Raw genomic sequence first — 27,501 nt, 5'->3', positions numbered from 1 at the left:
TTATTCAATCTTTTCACTAATGATCAATGCACCACGAGCGCCCCTGTCGGTCATTCTGGCCAGCCAATCACGTACCGCGGTACAAAGCAGTGACTTGTGGGTAATTGCGTGTGGTACGGGTTTGTACCGTGCATTTTGAATGGTTGCATCGGTTCATTCCTTTGCTGAAATTTAATAATAACAAAATTTATTTGTTATTATTTTTGTTATTATATTTTATAAATATGCTGCCTGCCAGTCAGTTAAGAACAGAACCAGTTAAGGACAGTACCACTGATAGACAAAAACGTTTGCCAGCAATTTAAATAATTTTGTGTTGCTACAGTATCAAAAGCAGCTTTAAGAAGCATAAGGATATCTACTGTATACTGTAGCTCCTGAGTCTGAGGCAATAAATAAATCATTCAAAACCCTGAAAAGAGCAGTCTCAGTGCTATGATTTAAGTGGAAACCAGACTGAAATGGCTCAAACAAGTCATTGGCTATCATATAAGACTGTATTTGATGTGCAACCACACATCTAAGGTTTTTTCTATCTAACTCCTGAGACAGAAATGGTCAATCATTTTGTCAGAATCCAAGCCTGGTGTTTTTCTATAGGAGTAATTGACACAGTCTTTAAGGCATTAAGGAATGAATACACTGTGATTTACCTAAAACATGATACACTGGAATAATCTACTGTATGTTGTACATAGCACTGATTTATAAGAAAACAATGACATCCTCTTTTTCTAAATGGTTTATGACTTTATTTCAAATTTAAAGGATCCATTGCCCACTATCAGTGCCTATACAGGGAGCAATGTGCACACTGTAAACAACAAAAAGGCTAGGAACCTCATTTTGTAATGAGCAGCTCTTGTTTTAAGTGATATTATACATGTCATGAAATGGAGAAGTATTTGAATGTATTTTTAAAGCAGTTCATGCCTCTCCTTAGTGCTGCCATTAGTCTACCACTTGTTTTTGTGTGTATGTGTGCCTCCTGCAGTTTTGTATACTAACAATGGCTGACAGTGTTACAGTATATTATCTTTTTTTAACAGATCCACTAAAAGAGGTCACCAGGAAACATTCCTTACTAGCAAAAAACAACATGGATAAGGTATCTGAGTATTTACAGAATAAATGCATATAAGACAATCTTAAAAACATTATTACTTAAGAAAGAAGAGACTAAACAATGGTTTGTGCATGATGCATGGTATGTAGCATTAGTCCAAGTCATAATGTGTAGCCAAAACTGTGTGGGTATAAATATGAAAAATGCAAATTATAATTTTTGAAATAGCACACTAAAAAAATATTTAAATTGGGAAAAACGTGGAAAAACTCAGTCAAAATTAAATGCTGTAAATTTGTCTAACATAACCAGCCAAAACACATTCAATAAAACACTTAAATGTATAGATTTAAAATATTAATGGCAATGAAATATAATTTATATGCTTTGAAATTGTTCTTCTAAATTACATTTTCATTGAATCATTTACTTCAGTATTATCTGCAGTGAACCGACTTATAAACATAATTTGATTTCAGCTTCTATTGTAGCGTTAAAATAACAAGTTATCTTTGTTCTCTGGCACAACAAAGTAATTTTCTGGTGACAAGCTTCAGAAAAACATTGTAAGTGCCAAGCTTCTGTATTTTACAGACTTGGGAAAATGAGAGCAAGGGCAAGCCTGATTGATGACCTGTTGCTGCTTTGCTTGTGCTGCTGAATTCTGGATCACCTTTCATTTCTTGAGAGAATTTAAGTATAGCCACATAAAAACAGTAACATACTGAATCACAAAAATACTATAGACAATATAGAGAGCATTGGAAATGGAATAATAATTCTGGAAGTGCTTTTTGAAAAATGGAATTTTGAAGTGGCAAGAAGATGTAGTTCTGTGATTCCAGAAATGTATCCCAAATGTATCCCAATGGGGCAGAAACAGTAGTACAGAAAACGGAGGGATATAGTGCTTACAGGTCTTTTACGATTTCTTGTTTTCAATTATCTTACAGACAAGCATGAGGGAAGCAAAAGACAATACTGGAAAGTAAGTGCTCTTTAATCTGTGTACTAAGATACAGTATAAGAAACACGTTTCTGTGTATAATTACAAAAAACAATTACACCTCTTTTCAATCAGATGTTCCGAATTATTTTCTTTCCTCTTTTTTTCTCATGAGGATGTGATTAGTATAAATGTACTGATTAACTGATTCTAAGCTGTAAGTGAGGTGTTTCCTCCTTGGTTGATATCCATGCGCATTTCAAAATCCCTTATTTCCAGTAAATCTATAGTTTATAGTTAGATTAGAAAGATTATAGAAAGATTATCCCCACAGGCTTGGGCATTGGCTAGGATTCAAAACCAGACACAAGGCTATCCCAATGAATAACTAATGCCTCACATTGAAGAGGTTACAGTATGCAATCACAAGTTATTTTCAGAGAAATTCAAAACTACTGACATCTTTTTTAAAACATTTAAATTTAAATACAATATATTTTTAGAGCCAATATATATAATATACAGATAAAAACATTCAAAACATGCATTAGAACCTATTGACGTGTTAGAGTAGCGTCCCTTTTCTTTGCTGTACCACAGTGTAGCTCGTTTGTGTGATACACTGACCAAAAGCACTTGTGGAGCATTTGTGTTGGTGAACAACAAGAGATCCTAAGGTCCTGAGCAGATCACACCTCAACAGTTGACCCCCTCCTCTTCTTGAGCATCTAGCAGTATCCTTTAACTTACCAGCTGATGTCCAATAAGGCAGAAAATAAGGTGCTATATCCCAGGATATTACGAAAAGATAAATACTGACTTTAACAATGTGCCTGTTACTTGAAAACAAGAAAAATAAATACTTTTAAATGAGTAACATTAATATTAGCAATATTTATGAAAGTTTAAAGTGGTTACAACTGTATTAGTCCCTATTCACCTTCTTGAAATTAATAAGAATACACAAAGAAATTAACAAACACATTAACACTCAAGTTACAGTGAGATCCAGTCAGCAAAGCAAATTAGAAATTCTCCCAGATTCTTTCTAATATGTCTCCTTTTGCATTTTTAGGAACAGAAAGCGCCAAGGTTGCAAATTCTTCATGTTCGTTTTATTTCCTTCCACAGGACATATGTACGGGTTTCACAGACTCTCTGTGAGGGGGAGACTAAGGCTGTTAAGCAGAGAAAAATCAAAATCCATAAGGCCCTGAGTAATCTGAAAATTCCTTGTAAATTGGTATGGTTTTTATTATTTTTTATTATTTGTGTTGCAGAAATACATATTCAGTATAGTTTGAAAAATGCAAGTACAGTAAGTTACTGTAAGCATCATACAAAAAACTGCATTGTTACATCCCAGTGTGTGGTCTATGTGTGTTTTTGTTATGTTCCACACTGCTGACCCTTGATTGTTCTCCCTCCTCCATTGACCTGACCATTACACCACTGTGCCGTATGAGTTAATCATCAATCAGCTTCTCAGCCAATCAGAGTGCATCTTATTCAGCATATAACATGGAGGTTTTCTGAAGGAAGAGGCCTTTTGTTTGAGTTTGGTCCTGCTTTGCTTTGCTTTGCTTTGCTTTGCTTTGCTTTGCTTTGCTTTGCTTTGGCGGTTTCTTTGTACTTTTGTTTGTTTGTGTGTTTATCCTTGTTTTGCCATTACCTTGCCCTAATGTGTTATATGTTCAACTTTTGTGTTCTTTTGTACCCTGTTCCTGTTGATTACTCTTGTTTTCTCTTATTTGTCTTCCTGGTTCACTTGTGTTTTTGTGTGAACTTTTGTGTATAAGGTTAGTTTAGGTTGTTGGGTACATTCTACACACTTAGTTGATTTTGTATTAGTACACTAGTTTAGTACGGGTGAGTGCCATTTGTCTTGTATGGTTGTTGGGTAGTCAGTGGAAGTTAGCAAGGGTGTATGAGACACCGAAGACCGTGTGTTTCCAGATTTCTTTTGTAGTCAGGTTAGCTTTCCCTCATTTTCTTAGCCAGCTCCATTTTGTTTGTTATTTTCTTTTCTTTGTCACCACTCTAGTTCCTTACCCCTGTGTGTTATCATGTCTTGTCAGTCACTTATTCAACTTAAAACCATCACTTCTGCATCCACCTTTGTTATCACGCTTCCTAGTGTCTCACCAGAACCCACCTGCATTCAAAAATTATCCTAAATGTTACACCCCTTTACCCCTAGACACTTGGGGTTGTAACAGCATCGAAATCACAAAGTTTTTATCAGGAAAATAAAGACATTTTATTTTGTAGCAGGTGCATTGTCATGTTAGTGAAAAAGATGACATAAGAAAATTCATTATGCTAGTTAACATTTGTCGTAGGGGTTTATTGTTGCTTTGAATGCTACAGGCATGTTACTGCTTTCCAGATTACATGGATGCAGTTAATAGATGAGAAGGTGGGGAATGGACAGGCTTTGGGGAAAATGGAGAGTACATAAAGTCTAATAAAAGAGGCGGAGCAGAAAGGGAAAAAGTGTATGGGAAGACAAATGAAACTAAGATTTTGCAGGCTTCTGCACTGTCTGAGATAACAGTGGGCAAGGATCAGGGCTCTGAATTGGGTGCAAAACAGGCACCTTACAGGTCTTAATAGGGAAGGGACTTGAAGTATGAAATGAAGTAGAATAAGTAAATGGAAGAAGAGATCGTTCAGTTTGAACCATGAAATTGTAGGTTGAGTTGGAATGATTAAATAGCGCTGGTGGAGAGGGTGACAGCCAAGATTGAGTTACAATATTTCATGCTGTTTTAATGATCCTTAGTGGTGTTGCAACAGAAAGAATAAGGTTCTGGATCCCGAGATGAAGTAGAACAGATGAGTTTATTGCATGCAAGGAACAATAAAGCTGAAGTCTTGTTTCCAGCAAGAAACAACAAAACCGAAGTATTGTTCGATGTGCCGGTACAAACTTTTAGGTTATATAGTCCTTCCTTGCTCCTTCAGACGTCATTCGGTGTTATGGTAAGGGGGGGGGGGTCATGGTATTTGGCCAGTTAGAAGGCCCTGGCCAAATGGTCAGTTTAAGATTATGCCCCCAGGGGTTCCTTGCTCGCATCTGGAATCCTTATCAGTTAACCCCCTTTCCTGCCATAAACCCCTGTTGCTTAGAAGTCTAATTTTCAGGCAGAACTGACTTAAGTTATTAACCCTTTTTACATCTTGTCTCTTACTTCAGTGGTGATATTACAAATATCATAACAGGTTGCACTTTTGTTGCTGGTAAGTAGATTCTTGCACTGTTGTTATTTACGTTAGATGCTTTCATGAGAGAAACATAATAGGAGAATGTTAAATTTAAATAATTCTCAATCTTCTTCTCTTTAAGGGACACACTTGAGTGGAGTAGGGTACACGATACACAGTTGTGATATCTCAGTAACTTTGCAATTCATTTACACTATTTAATAGCCTAATAATTATCTGTCAGACTCACACACTGTTTTTTTTATCATGCTCTTTCTCTTGCTTCTCTCTTCCTCAATCAGGACTGTGTCCCCCCTATCGCTGTGCTGGGCTCTGGGGGGGGTCTGCGCGCTATGGTGGCTCTCATGGGGACTTTAACTGAGCTGGGGGCTCAGAACCTGCTGGACACCATCATGTACCTATGTGGAGTGTCAGGATCTACCTGGTGAGTCTGAGAGACTGGGCTCTGGGGTCCAGGTTTGTGCCACATGGATCTGTGGAATCAATATGAATTCTGAAGGTTCGCATAAAGCAGCAGAACGTCTAATTCTGCTCTAATTCTGTAAGATATAAGGATTGAGCACCGACTTTTCTCCTGGTCTCTACTCTTGTTTATGTATGAATGCAGGTGTTTGACATCTTTGTACCACAACCAGACCTGGTCCTCTGAATTAGAGAAGGCAGAGAAAGAGATGGTGCAAAGACTCACAACTGGCTCGTTTGACTGTCTAAAAGCATTGGCAAGAATTATGGAGGCAGAAAAGGATGAGAACTTTTCCATCACAGATGTATTTGCATCTACAATTGTATACGACATGGTGAAGCAGGTCAGCAGTCCTTCCTGCCTGGGTTTCTACCATCTTTGTCGTCATGTATTTCTGTATTTCTGAAAGTCTTTCTCTCTCTTCATTGATGCTTCTGAGTAAAGTGTACAGTTTAATGTGGTAAATTGTAATTACTAAAGGTTTTATTTCCCTACAATATATCTTTGCTCAAAATTGAAATTCACTTTTTTTATTTTTACTTAATTTTCATTAGTGCACACCATTGATGTGTACAATAAAATAGGAAAGGATATAGAAACAAATTAAAGGACATTTTTGGATATTTTATTATGATTTGATGCTTTAACAGATGTTTCATGCTTAAGGTGATGTGACCTTACTATTCAAGACAAGTAACTCTAAAGGGAGAACACAATGAATCTAGATTTTTTTTAATTACTAGAGCTGAAAACTAACCTTTAGATAATCTCTAATTGTATACAGCTATGTGAGCCCCACTGAAGATCTCAGAGACCCTCCAAACTTGGTGGGAGTACTTGGGGAATACCATTGCTGGGTCTTCACTACATTATATTTTTTCCAGGTGGATGAAAAACATTTTTCTAAGGAAACCGATGATGAAATGAACAACCCTTACCCTATCTTGGCAGTTGTGGACAAGGAGCAGAGACAGAAGGATGAATACGATAGAGGTAAGATACATGATGATGGATTAACATAAATCTTATTTAAAATCCTGCAGAAAGGCCATATACGGTATTACATATTTTATAGTAAATGTTAAATGTTCACAGACCGCACCGCTAGCACCTAATCTGATCTGAAAAATTATGACCAACCAGCTGCTACTGGTAAAGGTAAGGAAATGATCATTAGAGCTAAACTATAAGGCTATTAACAATCCAAAATAATTTATATTTTAAGAAACTGCCAATATGTATTAAAAAAATGAAGGACTTGTTTAACTTCTTTGATAATTGAACCCATGGACCTTGCTTTCTGTGTAAACTATTATTTGCTCTATGAAATAATATATGAAGTCAACAGCCCTGGCAGGTTATACCAACAAATCATAAGAGTTTTCAGAAGTATGAACTTTTCTGAAGAAAAATATTATTGTAACGCTTACGGCCGACAAGCACTGTGTGTAAGAGCCGGCGTACCAGAGCGGGTGACGTCACCGCCCTTCTTTAGCTCACGGGGCTAGGTCGCTGCAGAGAGACGCGGAAGTCCCGGGTTCAAGCCTCCAGTCGGGATGGGGCCGACCAGATGCGGCAAGGGCGCCCGCCTGAGCCCCCGTTGCGTTACATTATTTTTTATTCTAGTGTTATTTACCCATGTTTTCCCTTCAACCAAATAGTGTTCCTCAATTAGTTTGCGATTAAAACTATTTTCTGTTCTCTTCAAAAATAACTTAAACTAAAAATCAATAAATCCTTCTGTCTCCTGGTAAAACTCAATAATTCCTTCCTGGTTTCTCTCATGCTACACAATATGAAAGATAACAGTTCAGGTGGGTAGCTGCGTCAGCATGCGTAGGCTGCAAAGGAACAAGTAATAGGTTTATTCCATGCTGAAAAAAAGAAGAAAGAGAACACAACGTTTCGGCCATGGAGCTCCACGGCCGAAACGTTGTGTTCTCTTTCTTCTTTTTTTCAGCATGGAATAAATCTATTACTTGAAAGATAACAGTGTGCCTTCTGTCATGATCCTTACTCCTCATCTTAAGGGCGCTCCAGCCCTTCCTCGTTCTGTCCCATTCCCCACACCTGTTTCTTATTCCAGCCCCTCTTTAGTTCCACCTTTAAAGCCAGACGCAGGCGATTGCCCGGGGCTTCTCATTGAATCCCGTTTCGTGAGAGCCCGGGGTCCTGCCGCATCTGGCTCCGTTATGGTTTTAGTTTCTTGTTCCTGATTCCTTGTCCCGCTGGTCCCGACCTGGTTCTGGTTTTTAACTACTTTGGATGGATCCCCTGGTCTTGGACTTTGCCTTCCGTTTTGGATTTCCCTTTTGGATTTATGCTTGGATTGTTTGCCCCGGACTCACTTCCCCCGGACACCAGCTCACCTTGGACACGCCCCCCTGTCTCCTGACCAACTCCTGCATGATATTTTTCCCTATTGTTTCTTCACCTTTCGGATCGTGTCGTCCGCATAGGGCCCGGAAAGAACTGTTCCTGACACCTTCTCCTCCTTAAATACCTGAGGCAGATGATTTCCTCCATTGTGTCCAAATTCCTTAATTTATTTTTCTTTTCCATTCAACCAAGGGCTGTTTGGGAATTAGAGATTCATATCCTTCAAACTAGCCATGCATACTACCATATACTTTAATTTTATAAAGGGTATAAACAATTTTTATGGACCTCCAACCAGGATGTTACAGTTCTCATTTTCAGTACATTTTTCATATACTCAACAACTACAACAAAAGTTGGACAAGGTATTACATTAAAACAACAAGAATATAAATTTTATCTATTAATTAACAATAATAATATCATTTAATATTAGAAAAATAGACACACAAGAGTGGCCTCAGTGCCTTCAAAATGGGTTTAGAGATTAGCAGCGATTTAGGGATGAAAGAGTTTTTCTAGTTCTGGTACCCTTTCTCACTTCACTCTTCTTCTGTTCTTCCTCCTTTTCTCTGTGTCTCTTCCCTTCACAGGGGTCTGGTGTGAGATTACCCGCCATGAAGTGGGGTACTCTGGGTATGGAGCCTTTGTGGAAACACCATTCTTTGGGAGCCGTTTTGCAGGAGGGGATGTGGAGGAGCTCAGAGATGAGATGGACATCCTGTACTTGCAAGGTCTTTCTTCATCTTTGTTGTTACACTATAGATGAAGAAAAAACTCCACTTGGATGCCAAAGCCTTTGATACACACAAAAGATTTTTAGGCAAATGGAGGAACTTTTCCATATATTTCTATTGGACTTCAGTTTATTGTGTTGGGCTTTTACATAATGTTTGGTAATGGTGATAAAATATTCCATGTGTTACATTTGCATTAGGAAATTAGGAAAATTAATAATTTTATAGGGATGGCTGTTCCCAGGTACTCCTAAATTATCTTGAATGGAAGAGGTGCCCATGGTGACTCCACTAACCGCTGACCACATAATCTATGTAAACTTTTGGTTCACAGAGAAGGGTTTCTCAACTTCCATTGCAGAAAAACAACAGAAACAAAACTCATCCTGAAACTAGGTTCACACCTCCCCCTTTCTCTCAATGACTGACTTGTTTTCATGTAATCTTCTTTATTCTCATGCTGGTTTTGACTTCACACCTTTCTTCACCCCTCTCCACTTTGCGCTTTCTGAGTGGCATCTCTGCCTCTCTGCCCCCCCTTCCTCCTCTCCTCTCCCAGCTTTTGTTCTTCTGTGCTATTTAATCTTTGCTGTCTGCCCTGTCTTTCTCACACCTGAAGAAGAATTCACAGCCGGAACATTGTGTTTTCTCTCTTCTCTTTTCAGCATGGAATAAACCTATTACTTGTTCCTTTGCAATTTAGGTTAAAACAACTATCTTTTTTCTGTCTCAGAAACGCCCTTGTTCATAATACCAGCCTTGTATTAACTGCTGGTAAAAAGAAAATGGCTTTGACTGAGTGAGGATTTCCACTTTTACTTATTGGGTTAAAACAGGGACCATCAGCACGGTCTGTTTGGCATGTAGGCTTCTATATATCAGGAACCATACAGATGCAGCCATTCAAAATGGGTGAGGTATTTCACGGCATACCGCGACACGCCCACCGGGGTATCACGCGGTATCACGTGTGTCACGTGACTAGCTATCCGGCGTCGCCTTGTAAAACCGCCAGGGGGAGCTTAACCTCTCATGTACAGCATTCGAGCCTTTAATTTTGAACTGTGTATTACAGCATGTTAATCATCAGTCATTAAAATGTTGGTATATTTTATGAAAGCAAGATTGCTGAGTTGGACAAAAGTACACAACCTACCTTTATCAGAAATATTTATGCATCAAAGCCTTTACTGAAGATATTACTAATAGTATTAATAATGGATGACTTTGGACAAGCTGTATACTCAAAGTATAATTTCTTTAGCACATTTGTACAAGCACTTGGAATCTGTCCAAGCCATACTTTGTCAGGCATTTTGTTTTACTTCAACGGGGCATAAAAACTTCCTTGCTTTTAATAGGGCGTTTCATAATTTCTAGCTACGAGAATGATTTAAAATGCGACACCTATCATTCAACTAGAGCTTAAAATATCACAAGGAAAAATACACACCGGTATTCCATTTCTCCCTAAACATTGTAAGCTTCGAAGTCTTTAATTAACGTGATACCGGATACGTCAACAAGCATACTTTTAGAATTTGATTAAAAGGGAATATAATATGGAATCGTGTATCTCAAGAATTTAATAACGTTATGATTATATCCGTGTACTGCGGCAGAGCTATGTAGGGCTGTTTCGCCTACCTGATCATGCGAGCTGTCTTGTAGCCTACTGGTCTAGGTGCGTGACTACCAACTGGCAGGTTGTGTGTTCGAATCCAGCTGTTGCTGGACTTCTCATTTTTATTTATTTATTTTTTAATTGCGTAACATAAACATATTACCGTATGCAAACTGTACTGTATACAGTATGTATATGTATATTTAATGTCTTAACTGTGCCCGTTTAATTGAATTAAAAAAAAAAATATTTAACATGAACATTAAGCTGTTTACATCTTCCGCCTGAGAACAGTCACCCGTTGCTACCCAACGCAGAATGGTGATTGGCTGACACTATCTGACACCCCTCTGATTGGAGAAAAAAGACATGCTGGTGTGCTATACCAGGAAGAGGATTTCTTTCTATTCAAAACGTGTATTTTAAAAGTTTAAGAAGTAAAAACCTTACAGCGTACACAGATTTCTAAACTGATCAGGATCGTTATCTTTGTCTTATGCATAATAATGTTCACCGCTCTGTCCAGAAAATTAATAATAAACTTTATTTTATATAGCGTTTTAAACGAATAAGTAATTAGATTGCTCATAAACCTAATCACTTGCTTTTTCTTTTTATTTAGGCTCAGATTTCAACTATAGATCGTATTATTCATAACCATAATAACAACCAACCAACAAAAACAACCATATAAACATAATGGTGGTGCTGGACCTTCCAGTTTTATTTATTTATTTTTTAATCGCGTAACATAAACATATTAACGTATGCAAACTGTACTGTATACAATATGTATATGTATATTTAATGTCTTAACTGTGCCCGTTTAAGTATTGAATATTCATATCTAATTTTACCACTGAAGGGAAATCTTAACATAAACATACAGTATATGGCTGGTCTCGGTACTTTAAAGAAAAAAATACACACCAGTATTCCATTTCTCCCTAAACATTGTAAGCTTCGAATGAAACCACTAAATAAAGACATAAATATAGAAATCTTAAGATTTGTTTTATTTAATGTTGGTAGCAGGATGACTGTCAGAGTGTATATTTTGTCGCAAAGTTGCTACAAGATGTTAACAGTGAAAAAGGTATTTGGAAATTAGTTATTTCAAGATGAAAAAGAAAACATACACGAAACATGGTTTCATTACGACCAGAATCGGTCTTGAGATATTTTTAACTTGATTTACAGTATTTGAGAGGTATGTCTTAACACCGATACTACAGTGCTTAAGTACTGCTCACGTATATGTTTCTAGGTTTATATTATGCATTTCATACGGTCAAATTACTTTTGAGCAACTAATAAGAAGCGCTAAATGGTATGCGTTTTAGTTTCGTTTTGTGCTGGAACCCGTGGATTGATTAGAGATATCAAGTACATACAAGTCATTTTTTAAATGTTGTAGTTCGTCTTGAAAAAATGTTACGAGTACATCATCTATCAACAATTACACAGGTTCTGTTTCCATATTGCGGATTTTGGTTAGGTACAGTATTATCAAATCCAGTGGCGCTGTGTGTTACTTTACTGAGTCCCAATCTGTGATTGAAACCCGTAAAACCGGTTTAATTCGTCACAGCCAGCACTCTTCAGGTGTGAGGGTCTTCTGCTCAGAATGAAACGCTAAAATGTTTGTGTATATTCTAATGGTAGTGGGGGCGGGGTGTGTGGGAACAGGTTTGGTTGAAACATTTTCTCTGAAAGCATTTTCTCCGCAGTTTAACCGATCTTGTTACAGCATGTTACAGTTTACTATTATTAACCATATTAATTTTAAGTGCTTAATGTAAAATCTTGTAAAAATATATTTTCATTGTTCAAATATACATTAATATACATTAAGTCTGACTATCATATAATAAGTTAAATACAAAACTAAAGAAAAAATAGGGTTAAATATAATTCAAAATATTTTGCTAACAATGTTAACTGTTTATGAATAATAAAATGTATTAACTAAGGAGTAGGATGGCACAGTTGTTAGTATGTTTTTTGTTTTGTTTTTTTCATAAATTCAACAGTAGTACCTGATGTCTCAGTGGCTTTCAAAATTAAATTATGCATGCAAACCTGTGAACTAGAAAGATAACTAAGATTTTAATACTAATTAAATGACCGCGGGCACTTCCCACCGCCTCTACATTCTCAGAGTAGAACAGACTAACCTTCTAATGAAAGACGGTCCACCCCCCACGGACAGGAAAAGTGCCCACAGGCACTTAAACTTAATATGGTCAGTAACGGTAAACAGTAACATTTCGAAATAACCACATATAAGACTCTGATCCTAAAAATGTTTAGGGAGAAAGTGGAATACTGGTGTGTATTTTTTCTTTAAACTACCAATACCAGCCATATACAGTCTGTAACGTAGGGATTTCTATATGTCTTTATTTAGTGTTTACATTAGTGACAAAGGCTAAACTTTTAGCTTCAGTAACGTGTACATATCTCCCCTTTTTATAAAACGACTTGGTTGAAAACTGTTCCAGAGCCACTGTTGTTTCATCAGTGAAAAGTACATCATGAAATGCCTCTCCCTGTTCAATCCACTGGAAAAAAGAAAAGGAGCATAAAGCTTCTGATGGTCATAAACGATATTCATTTAGGAGCAGCATCAGAGGTATGTTTTTAACTGCACTGCATTGGAGAGAATACCATAGTGTGTTTTTTTTTTACTCCCTGGCGGAAACTGGCTTCCAGAAGAATCAGTATGGCTCAGAGATTAAATAAAACTTCACAGACATTAACGAAGAGCATAACGCGTGTACTGTATACACTGCAAGTACTGTACAACCCAACTCTCTGCAGGAGTGCTGGCTGTGACGAATTGAACCGGTTTCACGGGTATTTTCAAAGTAGGAGGCGAGATTTCCAGCGAAAGACACCCCCCCCCCCTCAAAAACCCAGTAAATACAGTACTTATTAGTTAAAGGCTAGGCTCCCGACTACGGCGAAAGGAACCCTTCTTTCATTAGAAGACAATGAACATATTTTAGCCCTGAATGAATTAATAGCAAACATGGTTTACATAAAAGACATTTTTCCAAGAAAGTTTAGCCTTTGTCACTAATGAAACCACTAAATAAAGACATAAATAGAAAAATCTTAAGATTTTTAAAATACATGACTGCTAAAATTTATTTGAAAATAAAAACAATTACAAGGGGAGAGAGAGAACAGGGGAGGGATGTTGGTTTTGCATAAGGGGCGGGGCTATGGAAATGAGGTCTGTTTGGGAATGTGTAGTTACATGTTCTGGCTGTTTGTGAATTATCATTGTTGAGTATGGAGTGTTGAGGTTTTGATTTTGTGTAATGCTTTATGTTGAAAATTGAGGTGGATTTTGTTTATGATAAACAGGATAAACTGGGATGGGAGGAAGGTTTGGTTTTGCATAAGGGGCGGGATTATGATAATTGGAGGACTTTGCGAGTGTAAAATGGTTTGATTATTTGATTTTGTATTGTGGTTGTTATCTATGTTTTTGGTTGGTATTATGTTTATATGGTTGTTTTTGTTGGTTGGTTGTTATTATGGTTATTAATAATACGATCTATAGTTGAAATCTGAGCCTAAATAAAAAGAAAAAGCAAGTGATTAGGTTTATGAGCAATCTAATTATCTATTCGTTTAAAAACCTATATAAAATAAAGTTTATTATTAATTTGCTGGACAGAGCGGTGAACATTATTATGCATAAGACAAAGATAACGATCCTGATCAGTTTAGAAATCTGTGTACGCTGTAAGGTTTTTACTTCTTAAACTTTTAAAATACACGTTTTGAATAGAAAGAAATCCTCTTCCTGGTATAGCACACCAGCACGTCTTTTTTCTCCAATCAGAGGGGTGTCAGATAGTGTCAGCCAATGACCATTCTGCGGTGGGTAGCAACGGGTGACTGTTCTCAGGCGGAAGATGTAAACAGCTTAATGTTCATGTTAAATATTTTTTTTTTAATTCAATTAAACGGGCACAGTTAAGACATTAAATATACATATACATACTGTATACAGTACAGTTTGCATACGGTAATATGTTTATGTTACGCGATTAAAAAATAAATAAATAAAAATGCAAATTCCAGAACCAGCTGGATTCGAACACACAACCTGCCAGTTGGTAGTCACGCACCTAGACCAGTAGGCCACAAGACAGCTCGCATGATCAGGCAGGCGAAACAGCCCTACATAGCTCTGCCGCAGTACACGGATATAATCATACCGTTATTAAATTCTTGAGATACGTGATTCCATATTATATTCCCTTTTAATCAAATTCTAAAAGTATGCTTGTTGACTCCGGTATCACGTTAGTTAAAGACTTCGAAGCTTACAATGTTTAGGGAGAAATGGAATACTGGTGTGTATTTTTTTCTTTAAAGTACCAAGACCAGCTATATACTGTATGTTTACGTTCCAAAATGAATATTGTTTATGGCCTTCACACGCGTTACAGTATGCTCCTATTCTTTTTATGCTCAGCTACTAAGATTTCCCTTCAGTGGTAAAATTCAATATCTACAACGGGCACAGTAAAGACGTTTACAGTAAGTCTTTCTACGACAGACCAACGGACCAGGAGTGCCCCTGTCGGTCAACCAATCACGCACCGCGTGTCATCTTACCTGCGGTACGTGTCTGTACCGCTCACTTTGAATGGCTGCATCTGTATATGTGCAGATTTTCCAGCTCCGCTACAGGAAGTGATCTATTACACACGGGAAGTGAATTAAATAGTCTGATTGTTTCCATGCTGTGATTAAGTGGCCTCAAACCATTTTCATTGCTCTTTCTCTGTTTTTTACTATTTCCTCAGGACTGTGTGGCAGTTGCTTCGCTGACTTCCAGTACGATATAGGTATAATTTTAATATCTTGTAAGTAATGAATGTGCTGTATGCTCTCCCAATCTGCATCTACAGATGCACCCATTCAGAATGTGCAAGGTATGACAAAAGTACAGTGCAACAGCTTTTTAGTTTTCCAAATAATCTAATATAGGACTGCAGCACTCTGTAGAATCCTTAATATATTGTGGGTCTGCTGTGTTCTTCACAGTTCATCGTATTTTAATAATAAAAATCAAATGTGTATTAACCCATTAGTGCTTTCCTGAGCTATTCAAACTGTACAATAATACTAATTCGTAACATAATTTTTCTATTTAATGCAATGTAATTGTGAATAAGTAGTAATGTATTATTTATTATTAATGTATAATGAGATAATTTTATTTTAGATTTTGTCTTAACTATATTATATATTGGTTTTAAAAACTTTGTATTAAAAGCAAATAAGCATAGAAAACAGGAGCAGTTGGACAATGACTTTAACTATGCTTAATTAAAAGTATTTTAAGACAGAGGCAGTGAGTGAGCCAGACAGTAGGTAAGAGAGAGAGAGAGATAGAGAAAGGGCAAGCGGCTGGGAACTGAACCCAGGTCAGAGGCATAGCAGGTGAGAACTCCACCACTTAACCAAAACATCACCTTGCTTTACAAACTAAATTAAAAATTACAAGTTTTTTATTTTCCATTACATTGCAAATAAGCCTTATATATAGTATATAAATATAGATTGTATAACCAACACACAATTAAAATGTACTGGAACAAGTAATATGTTTATTCCATGCTGAAAAAAAGAAGAAAGAGAACACAACGTTTTGTTTGTAGAGCCTTCTTCAGGTGACACCTGAAGAAGGCTCCATGGCCGAAACGTTGTGTTCTCTTTCTTCTTTCTGTGTTCTCTTTCTTCTTTTTTTCAGCATGGAATCAACCTATTACTTGTTCCTTTGCAGCCTACGCATGCTGACGCAGCTATCCACCTGAACTATTAAAATGTACTGTTATGTACCGTACTTAGAAAACCTTAAACTGTTTAAGCATTTGTCTGATTTTTATGTTGCAGAATGGATTTGCAATCATTTATTAAAAGGGAATACCGAAGAGACTAAACAAAAGAAAGATATGAAGGCCATTCATGGTGAGTTTTTGAACCTGGGAAGTATAGAACAATTTGAAGAATTACAGCCAAACTAAAAGGTCATGCTCACCTAAATTAACACAAGATACATTCATTAAAAATAAATTGTGCACAAAACATATACCAGTCTGCCTGAATACAGGCAGCAGACCTTACTGTGAGGGTTATCAAAATACAAGGTATATAATCCCGAAGAGAGGCAAACACAAAGAGATATACAACAGAGAATATATTTCAATATATCGTTCGGCTATACCATATCTAATCAGTGTCATTACCCACTGTTACACTAGACTCGGAAGTAAATACATTACTCATGAATTAAATTGATAACAACTTTGATTCAATTAAATTTGATTGATTAAATTGATAACAATTAAATTCTCAAGACGCAACATAGAACATGGGGTTTACTTATCCACTGTGTATGGATTTGGATTTCCTGGCACGAACACCAAAACTAGCTGACAGGCTCTGTTGCAAACTCTGTCCCAGCAGTCATCCAATAGGCATCGTCTCGGCGTCCTCTGGCTACCGGCCAACCAGTCGAGGTGCAGCTCAGAGTAGGACGGACGGAGGAATCTAACTGCGGCGCGCAGTGCAGTCGTTGCACCCAGGGGTCTACTAGTAGTCTGGCTGACTGGTAGAAAGTCTAAATGCACAAAGTGTGACCGCGGGTCCTCGCAGGTCATTCTATTGCACGGGAAGAAAACTGGTTCGTTCCCGGTCCAGTGCTGCTTCTGAATAAGCTATTCAGGTTGTCGATGAGGGTCCAACTTTAGGCTGCTGTTGATCAAGCGGAGCATTCACGTTGGTCGTTGCAAAATTCTGAGTATGTCTGGGATCCTCGGCCTCACGCTTAGAACAAAGTCCAAGTCCCAGTGCAGACAACACCGGTTGTCACGTGATTGTCTCTAAGGGTGCGCGAAAATGGCCAAGGAGAGCCCCGACCTGAGCTTGTGCTACCTTTTTGACCAAGACACAGATGTGTGATGATTGGTTGAGAGTTTGGCGGGCATTGTAGACCCACGTGGTGTTACCACGCCCTGCCAGTCCCTGATTGGTTGACCAAGGTGAGAGATGAGTTACTTACTCCTGACACTTAGGAATGCAGTCCAGATTTCCTCTGGAACTCCCTAGACAGATAGGCACCAGGGATGACCATTGATCATTAGCTAAGTGCATCCCCATTTGGGAGTTGTTCCTTATCAAAAGAAAACACCTTAAATCGGCCTGCATGAATAGCTTCTCTGTGGCTGCACCACAGAGATGAAGAGAGAGATGGGGCTCATTTGGGAAAGCACAGCAACGCTTAATTCTGTCTTATTAACAAGCATTGCCACTACAATGTAATGAGATAAACTTTTAATTGCAGATGAACATCATTATTTATTGGATGTGAAGGTACTTCTTAAAAATTCTGAGAGAGTCAGATTTCACTGTGGATTAAATAAATAGGTTGTTTCTGCAGACCATTGGATTTGAGGTGCTGTATTGAAGATTAGAATGAGAGTCAGTAGGATTTTTTTGGATTGTGTTGTTTATGAGGAGCTTGAGAATGTGATGGAAATGTCTAAGTATGATAAACTCTTAGCTATTTGCCTTGCAAAAATATTGAGACCTTTGCACATTGAAGTAGCAATTAATATCTTAATACTCTGCTTCACAAATTAAAAGCAATAAATGAAAAGAAATAAGTAAATAGTTAATTTTAAAGAAAATAAAAAAGTTTCAGTTTACAGAAAAATTCCACCAGAGCCTCACAACATTGTCCAATAATACTATTCTTGTGTCTAATTTTTAGTTAAGCAAGATTTGAGCCCAAAAAAAGATTCACTTTTTCTCACGCACTGCGATTCAGGCAGAGAATGGTTAAAAAGAGGTCAGACAGACAGGGGGGAGGGGTGAAACTGTTACCTGTACTGGATAAAGTGGTTGGAAAATAGGTGGATTTACATCAGTAAAATGCTTTCCAATTTTAATGCGATATAGAAGATATTATTCATAATAAATTACCGGTCTGTAAACAGTCTGTAAACGTCTGTGGACGGTCTGTAAACTGAAAATATATAGAGCAGCCATATTGTTTATTGCCTATTTTTTCACTTGGAAGAACATTCCAATGTTAATGCGACACTGAAGATATTATTAATAACCTTTTAAATCTGAAGCTGTTAACTCTACTTCACACCTGCATATCAAGATCATGGTTTCAAAATAAAAAAAAAACCATCAAACCATAGGTTGGATGACAACGTCCTGATTGTTTCACAAGGATGTGAAATGTGACAATTTGTTGGAGTTACCATCAGGAGTAAAACGCCAATTTCCCACTGCATTCTGGGGAATGTTGTTTTGACAAGAAACCTACATCTTGTCTCCATCTATCACTCTCTCACAATTCATCATGCATGAATGAGCCAAATTAAAATAAAACATGTTTACAAAGTAAGTGGAATTCAGTAGTACTACAGCTATGTAAATACATATATTTAGATCCTTAAATTAAAATCGTTATTAATTTCTTTAGATATGTGTTTCCATATTATATTCCCTATTAATCAAATTCTAAAAATATGCTTTTGTTTACTGCGATAATGAGCACAAGTATTCATGGAAAATGGTAATCACTTAACTCACTTAACTTTGAATGTTTTGTGATATTTAGAAATACCAACAAATTCAATATAGTGTTGATAATATTTATTATCAGTAATAACAACAGTAGTAGCAGTTTGAAATTATTTGTTGTTATCAATAAATGACTTAGCTTCAAACGTGTTGTCATATTTAGTAATATCAAAAATGTCAATATAGTGTCCATAATATTTGCTATTTTAGTTTTTCAAAGAAACGTTTATTTGTTTCTTTGAAGCCGAATATATCCAAAGAAGGTGTACTACTTTCTTTAGTAGCACATGAATATAATTACATCATTATTAATTTCTTTAGATTCGCGATTCCATATTATATTCCCTGTTAATCAAATTTGAAAAGTATGCTTTTGTTTACTGCTATAACGAGTGTATTCGGAGAAAAGGTTAAAACAACTTTTTACAAACTATATAAACTAAATACAGTCAGAAAGAGCACGTAAAAACGTTTTCCAAATAAACACATGTAAGATTTTGATGCTTCAAATGTTTAGAAAAAAAGTGGAAAACTGGTGTGTATTTTTTCTTTAAACTACTAATACCAGCCATATACAGTTTACATAATATGTTTATGTTCCTAAATTAATATTGTTTATGAGCATGTTAAAGGCATGGTGAGATTCTCAAGACTTATTTTATATGATTGGAAAAGAATACATGATCGGATTGATGAAATGCTGTGGTGTTATTTTTTGTCCACTACTATTGCACCATACACCATACCATACCATAGAGGCCATTAATCTAAATGTATAACTTGCCAAAATAATACTGTGTGCCTGAAATAATTTGTATTTGTAAAGCAAATTATTATGATGGCTTTACTATAAATTATTTTTTTATTTTTCTTTGCAGTTTTTGCTGACATTTGACATTTCACCCATGAAAGTTCTCAGTGTGAGCATTCAAGTTTGGATTTTAAATGTTCACTTTCATAATGCGTATATATCAATTTTAATTCAGTAAAATGAAAATGGGATTTCTAGGTACTAATATTACAAAATAATATGGATAATAAAATTTTAAAAACTCATACAGAAAAGAAAACAATAGTTATTTACAGATTTTTTTCTCTTGGCTATTATGTACACTGTCAAACATTTATGTGAAGCAAAACAGGTAAATACTGTATACAGTATATAAATCCAACAGCATTACAGTATGAACCAGTCCCAGTGAAGTCTGTAAGTAATGTTTTCTTTTTTTTAACTTGACTCTCCAAGTCATGATCATTTATCTCCTCTTTGTCACTCTCAGATTTCAGTATTTCAGTTTCATTTAGAAATTATGGAATTTTGGTAAGTCATCCTGGAATTATTTTTCCCTGAGAACAGAAACACATGGCATGCAATGAAACTAAGCAGCAATTAAACCAACATTGTAGCAATTATGTTTAGCAATTGTAGGAATTTTAAACCTCTTAATCCAATACAAGGTATCAGAGAAGCCAGAACCTATCCTGGCAAGCAACAGGCTCAAGTCAGCATATACCCTGGAAAGGTATATTGCATTGCAGGAAAAACATACTCACATAAGCACCGGTTTTTCGCAGAAGCCAGATGGCTTACCACTACAGTATGTCTTTGGACTTTGGGTGGAAACTTGAACACCTGGCAGAAACCCTCACAAGCACAGGGAGAGCATGCAAGCTCCATGCAGAGAGCACCCCAAGTCCAGGATTGAACTCAGGGCCCCGGCACTGAGAGGTAGCAATGTTAACCACCATTGCCACCCTTTTATATATGGCAATTATGTTCTATAAGATACTTTCTACAAATCACATTAAGAATACTGTGTTTCATAAAAAGAATTCAATAAATGTATACAGTTTGAAATACTGCAATAACAAATCTTACTTATCAGCATCTTTAATCAAAGGATGTTCATATTCACAGTACTGATGTCAATGTGAAAAGCTGGGAACCAAGCTTTTATCATTGAATTCAACTTATTGTATTTCCTTAAGGATTAAATCACGTGTACAGGTTAAAACCAGGTTCTAATGCTGTACTTATGTAGACTTGTACTAGTAAAACTGAGTGGTACTATATGGCCCACAAATCAGAGATTAAACTTTCTACAGTCAAGTATGTAGAGACCATCTCAGGCTTGTTCAATTACTTTAAGTAGTCAGGTAAAAAGGTCAAGTAAGGGTAAGTGCTTAATTTCATGGGAAATTTCTCAGGACAGCACAAATCTGTTATTTAAACTCCTTGTTGGTTTTTGGTTTAATGCAACAAACATGCACATTGGATAGGAATAGTTTGAACTTTTTTGGCAATATAAATTCTTTTCTATGCTTGTTTCTTTCTATCCCTTCAGGTTTACTTGAAAAAATGGACCTAACACCTGATTTTTTAAAGAAAATCTTCGCTCTCATTTTAAGCTGGACATGGGGAACCAAGTACAACTTCCTGTATAAATACCCTGACACAGGTTAGAATATGAACAGCAGTGAAATACATGAAATGGTGATCAAATATAGAAATATAGTATAATAATAATAATAATTGCTTACACTTATATAGCACTTTTCTGGACACTCCACTCAAAGCGCTTTACAGGTAATGGGGTCTCCCCTCCACCACCACCAATGTGCAGCATCCACCTGGATGATGCGACAGCAGCCATAGTGCGCCAGAACGCTCACCACACATCAGCTATCAGTGGGAAGGAGAGCAGAGTAATGTAGCCAATTCATAGAAGGGGATTATTAGGAGGCCATGATTAGTAAGGGCCAATTGGAAATTTGGCCAGGACACCGGGGTTACACCCCTACTCTTTTCGAGAGTAAAAAACACATTAGAAAGCCCTGGGATTTTTAATGACCACAGAGAGTCAGGACCTCGGTTTTACGTCTCATCCGAAGGACGGCGCCTGTTTACAGTATAGTGTCCCCGTCACTATACTGGGGCATTAGGACCCACATGGACCACAGGGTGAGCGCCCCCTGCTGGCCCCACTAACACCTCTTCCAGCAGCAACCTTAGTTTTTCCCAGGAGGTCTCCCATCCAGGTACTGACCAGGCTCACACCTGCTTAGCTTCAGTGGGTTGCCAGTTGTGAGTTGCAGGGTGATATGGCTGCTGGCTATAATGTGTTAATAAAGCAGCATGTGCCGACCAGTTCTCAACATTGGCTTTTCTGATGTTCTTATAGTTATAGTTATAGTACAACAGTGTTCAGTTAACTGTGGAGATCAAAAAGACATGCTTATAATTTTTTTATACTGATGTGAATCATTCTGAAACAACATTGTATAAGCAGTGTAATAGAAAACATGAAAATGATATTGTTTCTTAAGAAAAGATAAAATACAACTGTTATAAATTACATGATTATTATGAACACAAGTACCAAAGCAATGGTATCAAATATTTTTGCCTTTTATTTCCTGTCCAGCAAAAACTCTCCCTAAATATCTGGTCAATAATGAGAAGATCTACTTGGAAGATGCTGGTATTGCCAATGATTGTGGCTACCCATTGGTTTTGAGGAATGACAGGAGAGTTAAGCTCATTCTGTCATTTGATTTTTCTGATGAAGACCCATTTTTGGTAAGACGCTGTATTGGAAATCACAATATTTAGCAGTTCAGTATAGTGAAGTCTTATACAGTATATAGGCTTACATGCTTTGCATCAAATCATCCCCCTTAGCCAAGAATGAGATAAACTTATACAGTATGCAACACAATATATTAAAAGTTACCAACCACTTCTCACCTCTTTCAGTGTTGTGCAGTTGTGTATTTCTTAAATGGTTTTATTTTTTTTCATGTTCAGAAGTGCAAGAGAAATTATGGCCTAATACAGTGTGACTGAGCATACCTTGATGAAATCATTACTAAACTAAAACAGTACAGATCTTTTGCTATCCTAGCTGGATAGAGCTGTTTATCTTCTCTCTGTGCCTTTTCCTCTCTTCTCTTTCCTTAACTCTTGACATACCCCCATCCCCTTCGCAAACCTCTCTGCTGCACTCCTCTCTCTACTCCCATCCCAGACTGTCACTAAGGCAGCTAAATACTGTGAGAAGAACAACATTCCCTTCCCACCCATTCCACCAGTGACTAAGGAGGAGAAGGAGTGTCCCTTAAGCTGCTACGTTTACAGTGCTGATAAAACCCCCACAGTCATGCACTTCCCTCTGTTCAACAAGGACTCCTGTGAAAGTAAGTGAATCAGACCCTAATCAAACCACTTACCTTGTCATCAGGTTTTCACCTCAGACACCTGGATATTCTGTACATCAGTTGTCAGTAGAACCATCTAATAGGTAATTATGTAATCCAGTGCAAAGAGACCAACAGAAGTAATGTGATCATAGGAAAAAATTATCTATCCAACCATCAATTTTTAATAACTTTACCCATCGTGGCTTAAAATGAGCTGGAGCCTAACCTTTCAGGCACAGGACATAAGGTGTGACTATACCTTTGAAAATGCTAGTCCAATGCTGGGCAGACACGCATTGTATTCAGGGGTAATTCAGAAGTGTCAGTTAACCTGTATAAGAATTGGCTTCTGAAGGTATCCAGTATAGCTTGTTAAAATAATTTGTGGAAACACCAGCATGTAAAGCAACACAGTCTATTTGTGATGAGACTATCTTTGATTCAGACACAGGCAAGCAAAAGCTTAAACAGATTTTTTCTTGAAAAGACAATGTATTTATTGTGATCATAATGATGTGAAGTTATTATCTTATATTTATAACTCTGTAACATTATTCTATAACATGTTTTTGTTCCAGTTTGAGTCAGAGATGCCAGTGCCTGAATTTGTCTTTTTGATTATTGTAATACAAAGCTGCTAGTATGACTAAACAAATGATCAAGTAATAGGTTTATTCCATGCTGTAAAAAAGAAGAAAGAAAACACAACGTTTCGGCCGTGGAGCCTTCTTCAGGTGTGGGTGACATCTGAAGAAGGTTCCATGGCCGAAACATTGTGTTTACTTTCTTCTTTTATTCAGCATGGAATAAACCAATTACTTGTTCCTTTGTAGCCTATGCATGCTGACGCAGCTACCCACCTAAACAAATTATCTGTTATTAAAATGCAGAAGCATATCTCTCCTGCTTTAGCTTCCTCACAATAGATTTGTGTGGATTTTATAATAAAATTGAAAATACTGCTGCTCACCTTTTAGCTCTTTCTTTGGCTCCTGACTACATGGGTTTACTGTTACTTGTCTTTGGACTCTGGTCTCTATTTCAAAATGAGGTCCTATCCTGAGAGATTATGCTTAGTGTTTTGTCCCTCCGAGACTACAAAATGATCCCAGCCTTTATATGAGGTTACAGATCAATCGAAACTTTTACATCTGGTCTTTAAACATACCTTTTTATACTAATTTTCTAATTCTTTTAACAACTTGTACTGTTTAATCTTATTTTGATGTTTCTAATGTGTTTTGCTTTTGGTTGGACATATTTAAAGCACTTTAAATTGTCAAGACAAGAATGATTATTCCATCATAATTTTGTCTTCTTTCAGGCAAGGAAAAAATTGTTCAAATGAAGAACATCTACAGTACAGTCAACCTGTCATACAATGAAAACGAGCTTGATGATCTTCTGAATTTAGCTAAGAAGAATGTCAGACTCAACAAAGATAAGATTATCACTGAGATAAAGAAGGCTGTGGGTGCAGAAAGAAAGAAGTGAAACCAATAAAACCTACACAATGAAAGAGTTGGCATTTTAGAGAACATTTTTAATCTGAGGGTTTTTTTGTTAAATCAGTAGTTTTATAGACATGGATGCAGTTAGATTGTTCATTGCTTATGATTTAGGCTTCTTATTTGCATATTTTTTAAAACAGCATTTGTGGAGTTGTATTGACAGATACAGATTAAATACACCTTTATATAGAATGTGAAATTAATGATAAACTGATGACCAACATATTAGGAGAGATATAATATTTCCCTTGATGCTCCTGATTATATATTTTGAGATACGTGTTGATTTTATCTAAAACCTCTGATGCAGTTTGTTGATTTTGTTTTCAAACATAACATCACTTTATTAGCGCTATACAATTTCTTGCATTAGGAATTAGTCTTTTCTTTTCATTTTCAGACAGTATTCTGAATCTGATTATTTTTTAATCTGAAAAGATGCTTTTTGTTAGCCAATGCACCTCTCTGTTCATCATATCTGGTTTAAAAGATTAAAGAATCCTAAATCTATAGTATAGAATTATAAAAAGGTTTTGAAAAAGTGAAGCAACAAAAAGTAGACTTTAGAGGGAATTTGTAAATGGAGTTCATGGAATTTATGGGACAAAGACAACTCCCACAGTCATCTGTTCACTAGTGTATAAATACTTTATACTTTCCTGTATAATATACCCCCACTGTCAACATCATTGCAGCCTTCTTTCTGTTTTTTTTTTTATAAGACAGGTTGTATCATCTTTCATGATAGTCGGGCTGTTATTCCTCAAGACAAGTGGTTTAAAGCAAAACATGTCCCTAAGGCTCTATTTCCTTTAACTCCTTATTGGGATATATGATGAATTAGAAAGATTTTCTAGAACCACAATTTAAGAAGATTCAGAAATGACTGGGTGTTCAATTAAAATGAGTGTTTTATTTGTTGGATCATAATACTGTACATTCCTGTGTCTTCATAATATGATTGTTACATCATATCATAATACTGCCTATTCTTTAGAAAACTAAAAATACAGTATGTACCATATGATTCAGTACAATACTAAATTGGCAGTGAACTGTCAGGGAGTGTCAGAAAGTGTTAGAAAATTGTACCCTTCCTTGAATTTGTTGCCAGATAAAGAACTCTCCACATCTGCTAACAAGTAAGTGCACTCTGCAATTCTGTCTCTTTCACATTTTTAATTGTTATGCAATCTTCATTTATTAAGGGTATTGTACGTAGAAAATTGATTTTTATATGCATTACAAAATTTAACTAGCTTTGTTTTGGAACACATTTGAACATAATTTACCTAAGAAAATGTTTTCTGTTTAAGATTTGGTGAAAAGGAGAAATATAGAGATTGCCATGGTGCAAGAATTTCAAATATTATTTTGCAGATTTGCTAATAAGCTTTATTATGTGTAAGCTTTGACTTTTGCTGAGCATGTAATAAAGGCCATCTCTCAAAGCTGACTGTATCTCTTAATGTCTGTGTCAATGTAAGATGCTCATGTCGGGCTTGGCGATGCTCTAGACAAGAAAATAAGTTCAAGGTTCTATGGTGAGTCTGTTGCAGCTGATTCCCTTTGGATTCGTCTAGAAATCAATAGAGAACACAGGAAAAGCTGTAAGATTAGTCTATAATAATAACAACCCATATAGGTAAGAGTAGTCCCCTTGTGAGACCAAGCTAGTCTGATAGATGGCACAGAAAAGGGTCAGAGATAAAGATAAGTGCTTTTCTGTTGACTCAGGGTTAGACATAGGAAAGGTTTATCTACTGTACCACCAGTTCACTCACTCTCTGAGCACGTAATGGACTATTGGGACAGGTGGGGATATAAGGAGGAACTCTGTTAAGGTTAAGACAAAAAGGGAATAAAGACCAGTAGGTAATGGACCATGTGATTGAGACTGTTATGAATTACATCCTCAATCGATCGAACAATGTAGAGTGGTAGTGCTGAGTGTTACAAAAAATATAAACTATTAATATAAAAAAGGAATCAGATCTTTAAAGAGCTACAGCTGCAGCCACTCAGAATGCCCAGGGTGTTGCTACAGTTCACCTTTTTATTTTTTTCAAATAATCTAATGCAGTCCTGCACTACTCTTTAAAACAGATGGCACAATGAATTCTTCATGTGCCTTGTGTCCAACATGAAGTTAATCTTATTTTAATAATAAAATTTCAATGTCTTAAAAGCATCCATTAGTACTTTTCTGCACTAGACATACTATACAGTAGCACTAACAGATTGTTTTATTTTTGTATTAAATACTATATACACAATTATTAAAAATAAAGAAAAAATATTAAAATATATTTATTTAAAGGCAAATAAAAAATAAAGCAGAGTCCAGTTGTGACTTACAGTCATGCACTGTACAGTAAATTGCACAATATATTGCAAGACTGCTCTATACAGATGGAGCCATTCAAAACGAGTGGGGTATGCTGCGGTACAACGTGGTGAGCGTGTCACATCTGAAGAAAGATGTGAAGACGGGGGTTTGAATTTAATCCTTTCTGTAGGGTGTTTAGACTTCTAAATCACATGCTGGGGTTTATGGCAGGAAAGGGGGTTAACTGATAAGGATTGCAGATGCAAGCTAGGAACCCCCCTGGGTGTAATGTTAAACTGACCATTTGCCCAGAACATCGTAAACTGGCCAAATACCATGAACCCCCCTCTTTACCATCAGACCGAGTGACGTCAGAAACGGAGAAGA

The 27,501-nt window shown here is 36.6% G+C and overlaps 1 protein-coding gene across 1 annotated transcript in view; it reads left to right on the top strand.

Annotated features, from left to right (window-relative positions):
- LOC107076196 (cytosolic phospholipase A2 gamma-like) overlaps positions 1–26,235 on the top strand; it is a 40,549-nt gene extending 14,314 nt beyond the window's left edge. The window contains exons 2-14 of the mRNA XM_069180560.1: positions 1,050–1,108; positions 2,020–2,054; positions 3,144–3,255; positions 5,522–5,664; positions 5,848–6,046; positions 6,588–6,696; positions 8,676–8,816; positions 15,276–15,317; positions 16,369–16,443; positions 21,420–21,533; positions 22,500–22,654; positions 23,103–23,271; positions 24,599–26,235. Of these exons, the coding sequence (XP_069036661.1) occupies positions 1,100–1,108; positions 2,020–2,054; positions 3,144–3,255; positions 5,522–5,664; positions 5,848–6,046; positions 6,588–6,696; positions 8,676–8,816; positions 15,276–15,317; positions 16,369–16,443; positions 21,420–21,533; positions 22,500–22,654; positions 23,103–23,271; positions 24,599–24,768 (1,473 nt within the window). The 5' untranslated portion in view covers positions 1,050–1,099 and the 3' untranslated portion in view covers positions 24,769–26,235. The remainder of the gene's footprint in view (positions 1–1,049; positions 1,109–2,019; positions 2,055–3,143; positions 3,256–5,521; positions 5,665–5,847; positions 6,047–6,587; positions 6,697–8,675; positions 8,817–15,275; positions 15,318–16,368; positions 16,444–21,419; positions 21,534–22,499; positions 22,655–23,102; positions 23,272–24,598) is intronic.
- Positions 26,236–27,501: the final 1,266 nt, after the last annotated feature.

This window comes from Lepisosteus oculatus, chromosome 18 (genome assembly GCF_040954835.1).
Source record: "Lepisosteus oculatus isolate fLepOcu1 chromosome 18, fLepOcu1.hap2, whole genome shotgun sequence".
Taxonomy (NCBI): domain Eukaryota; kingdom Metazoa; phylum Chordata; class Actinopteri; order Semionotiformes; family Lepisosteidae; genus Lepisosteus; species Lepisosteus oculatus.
The sequence above is the reverse complement of the archived record's forward strand: the minus strand, read 5'-3'. Positions and strand labels throughout refer to the sequence as shown.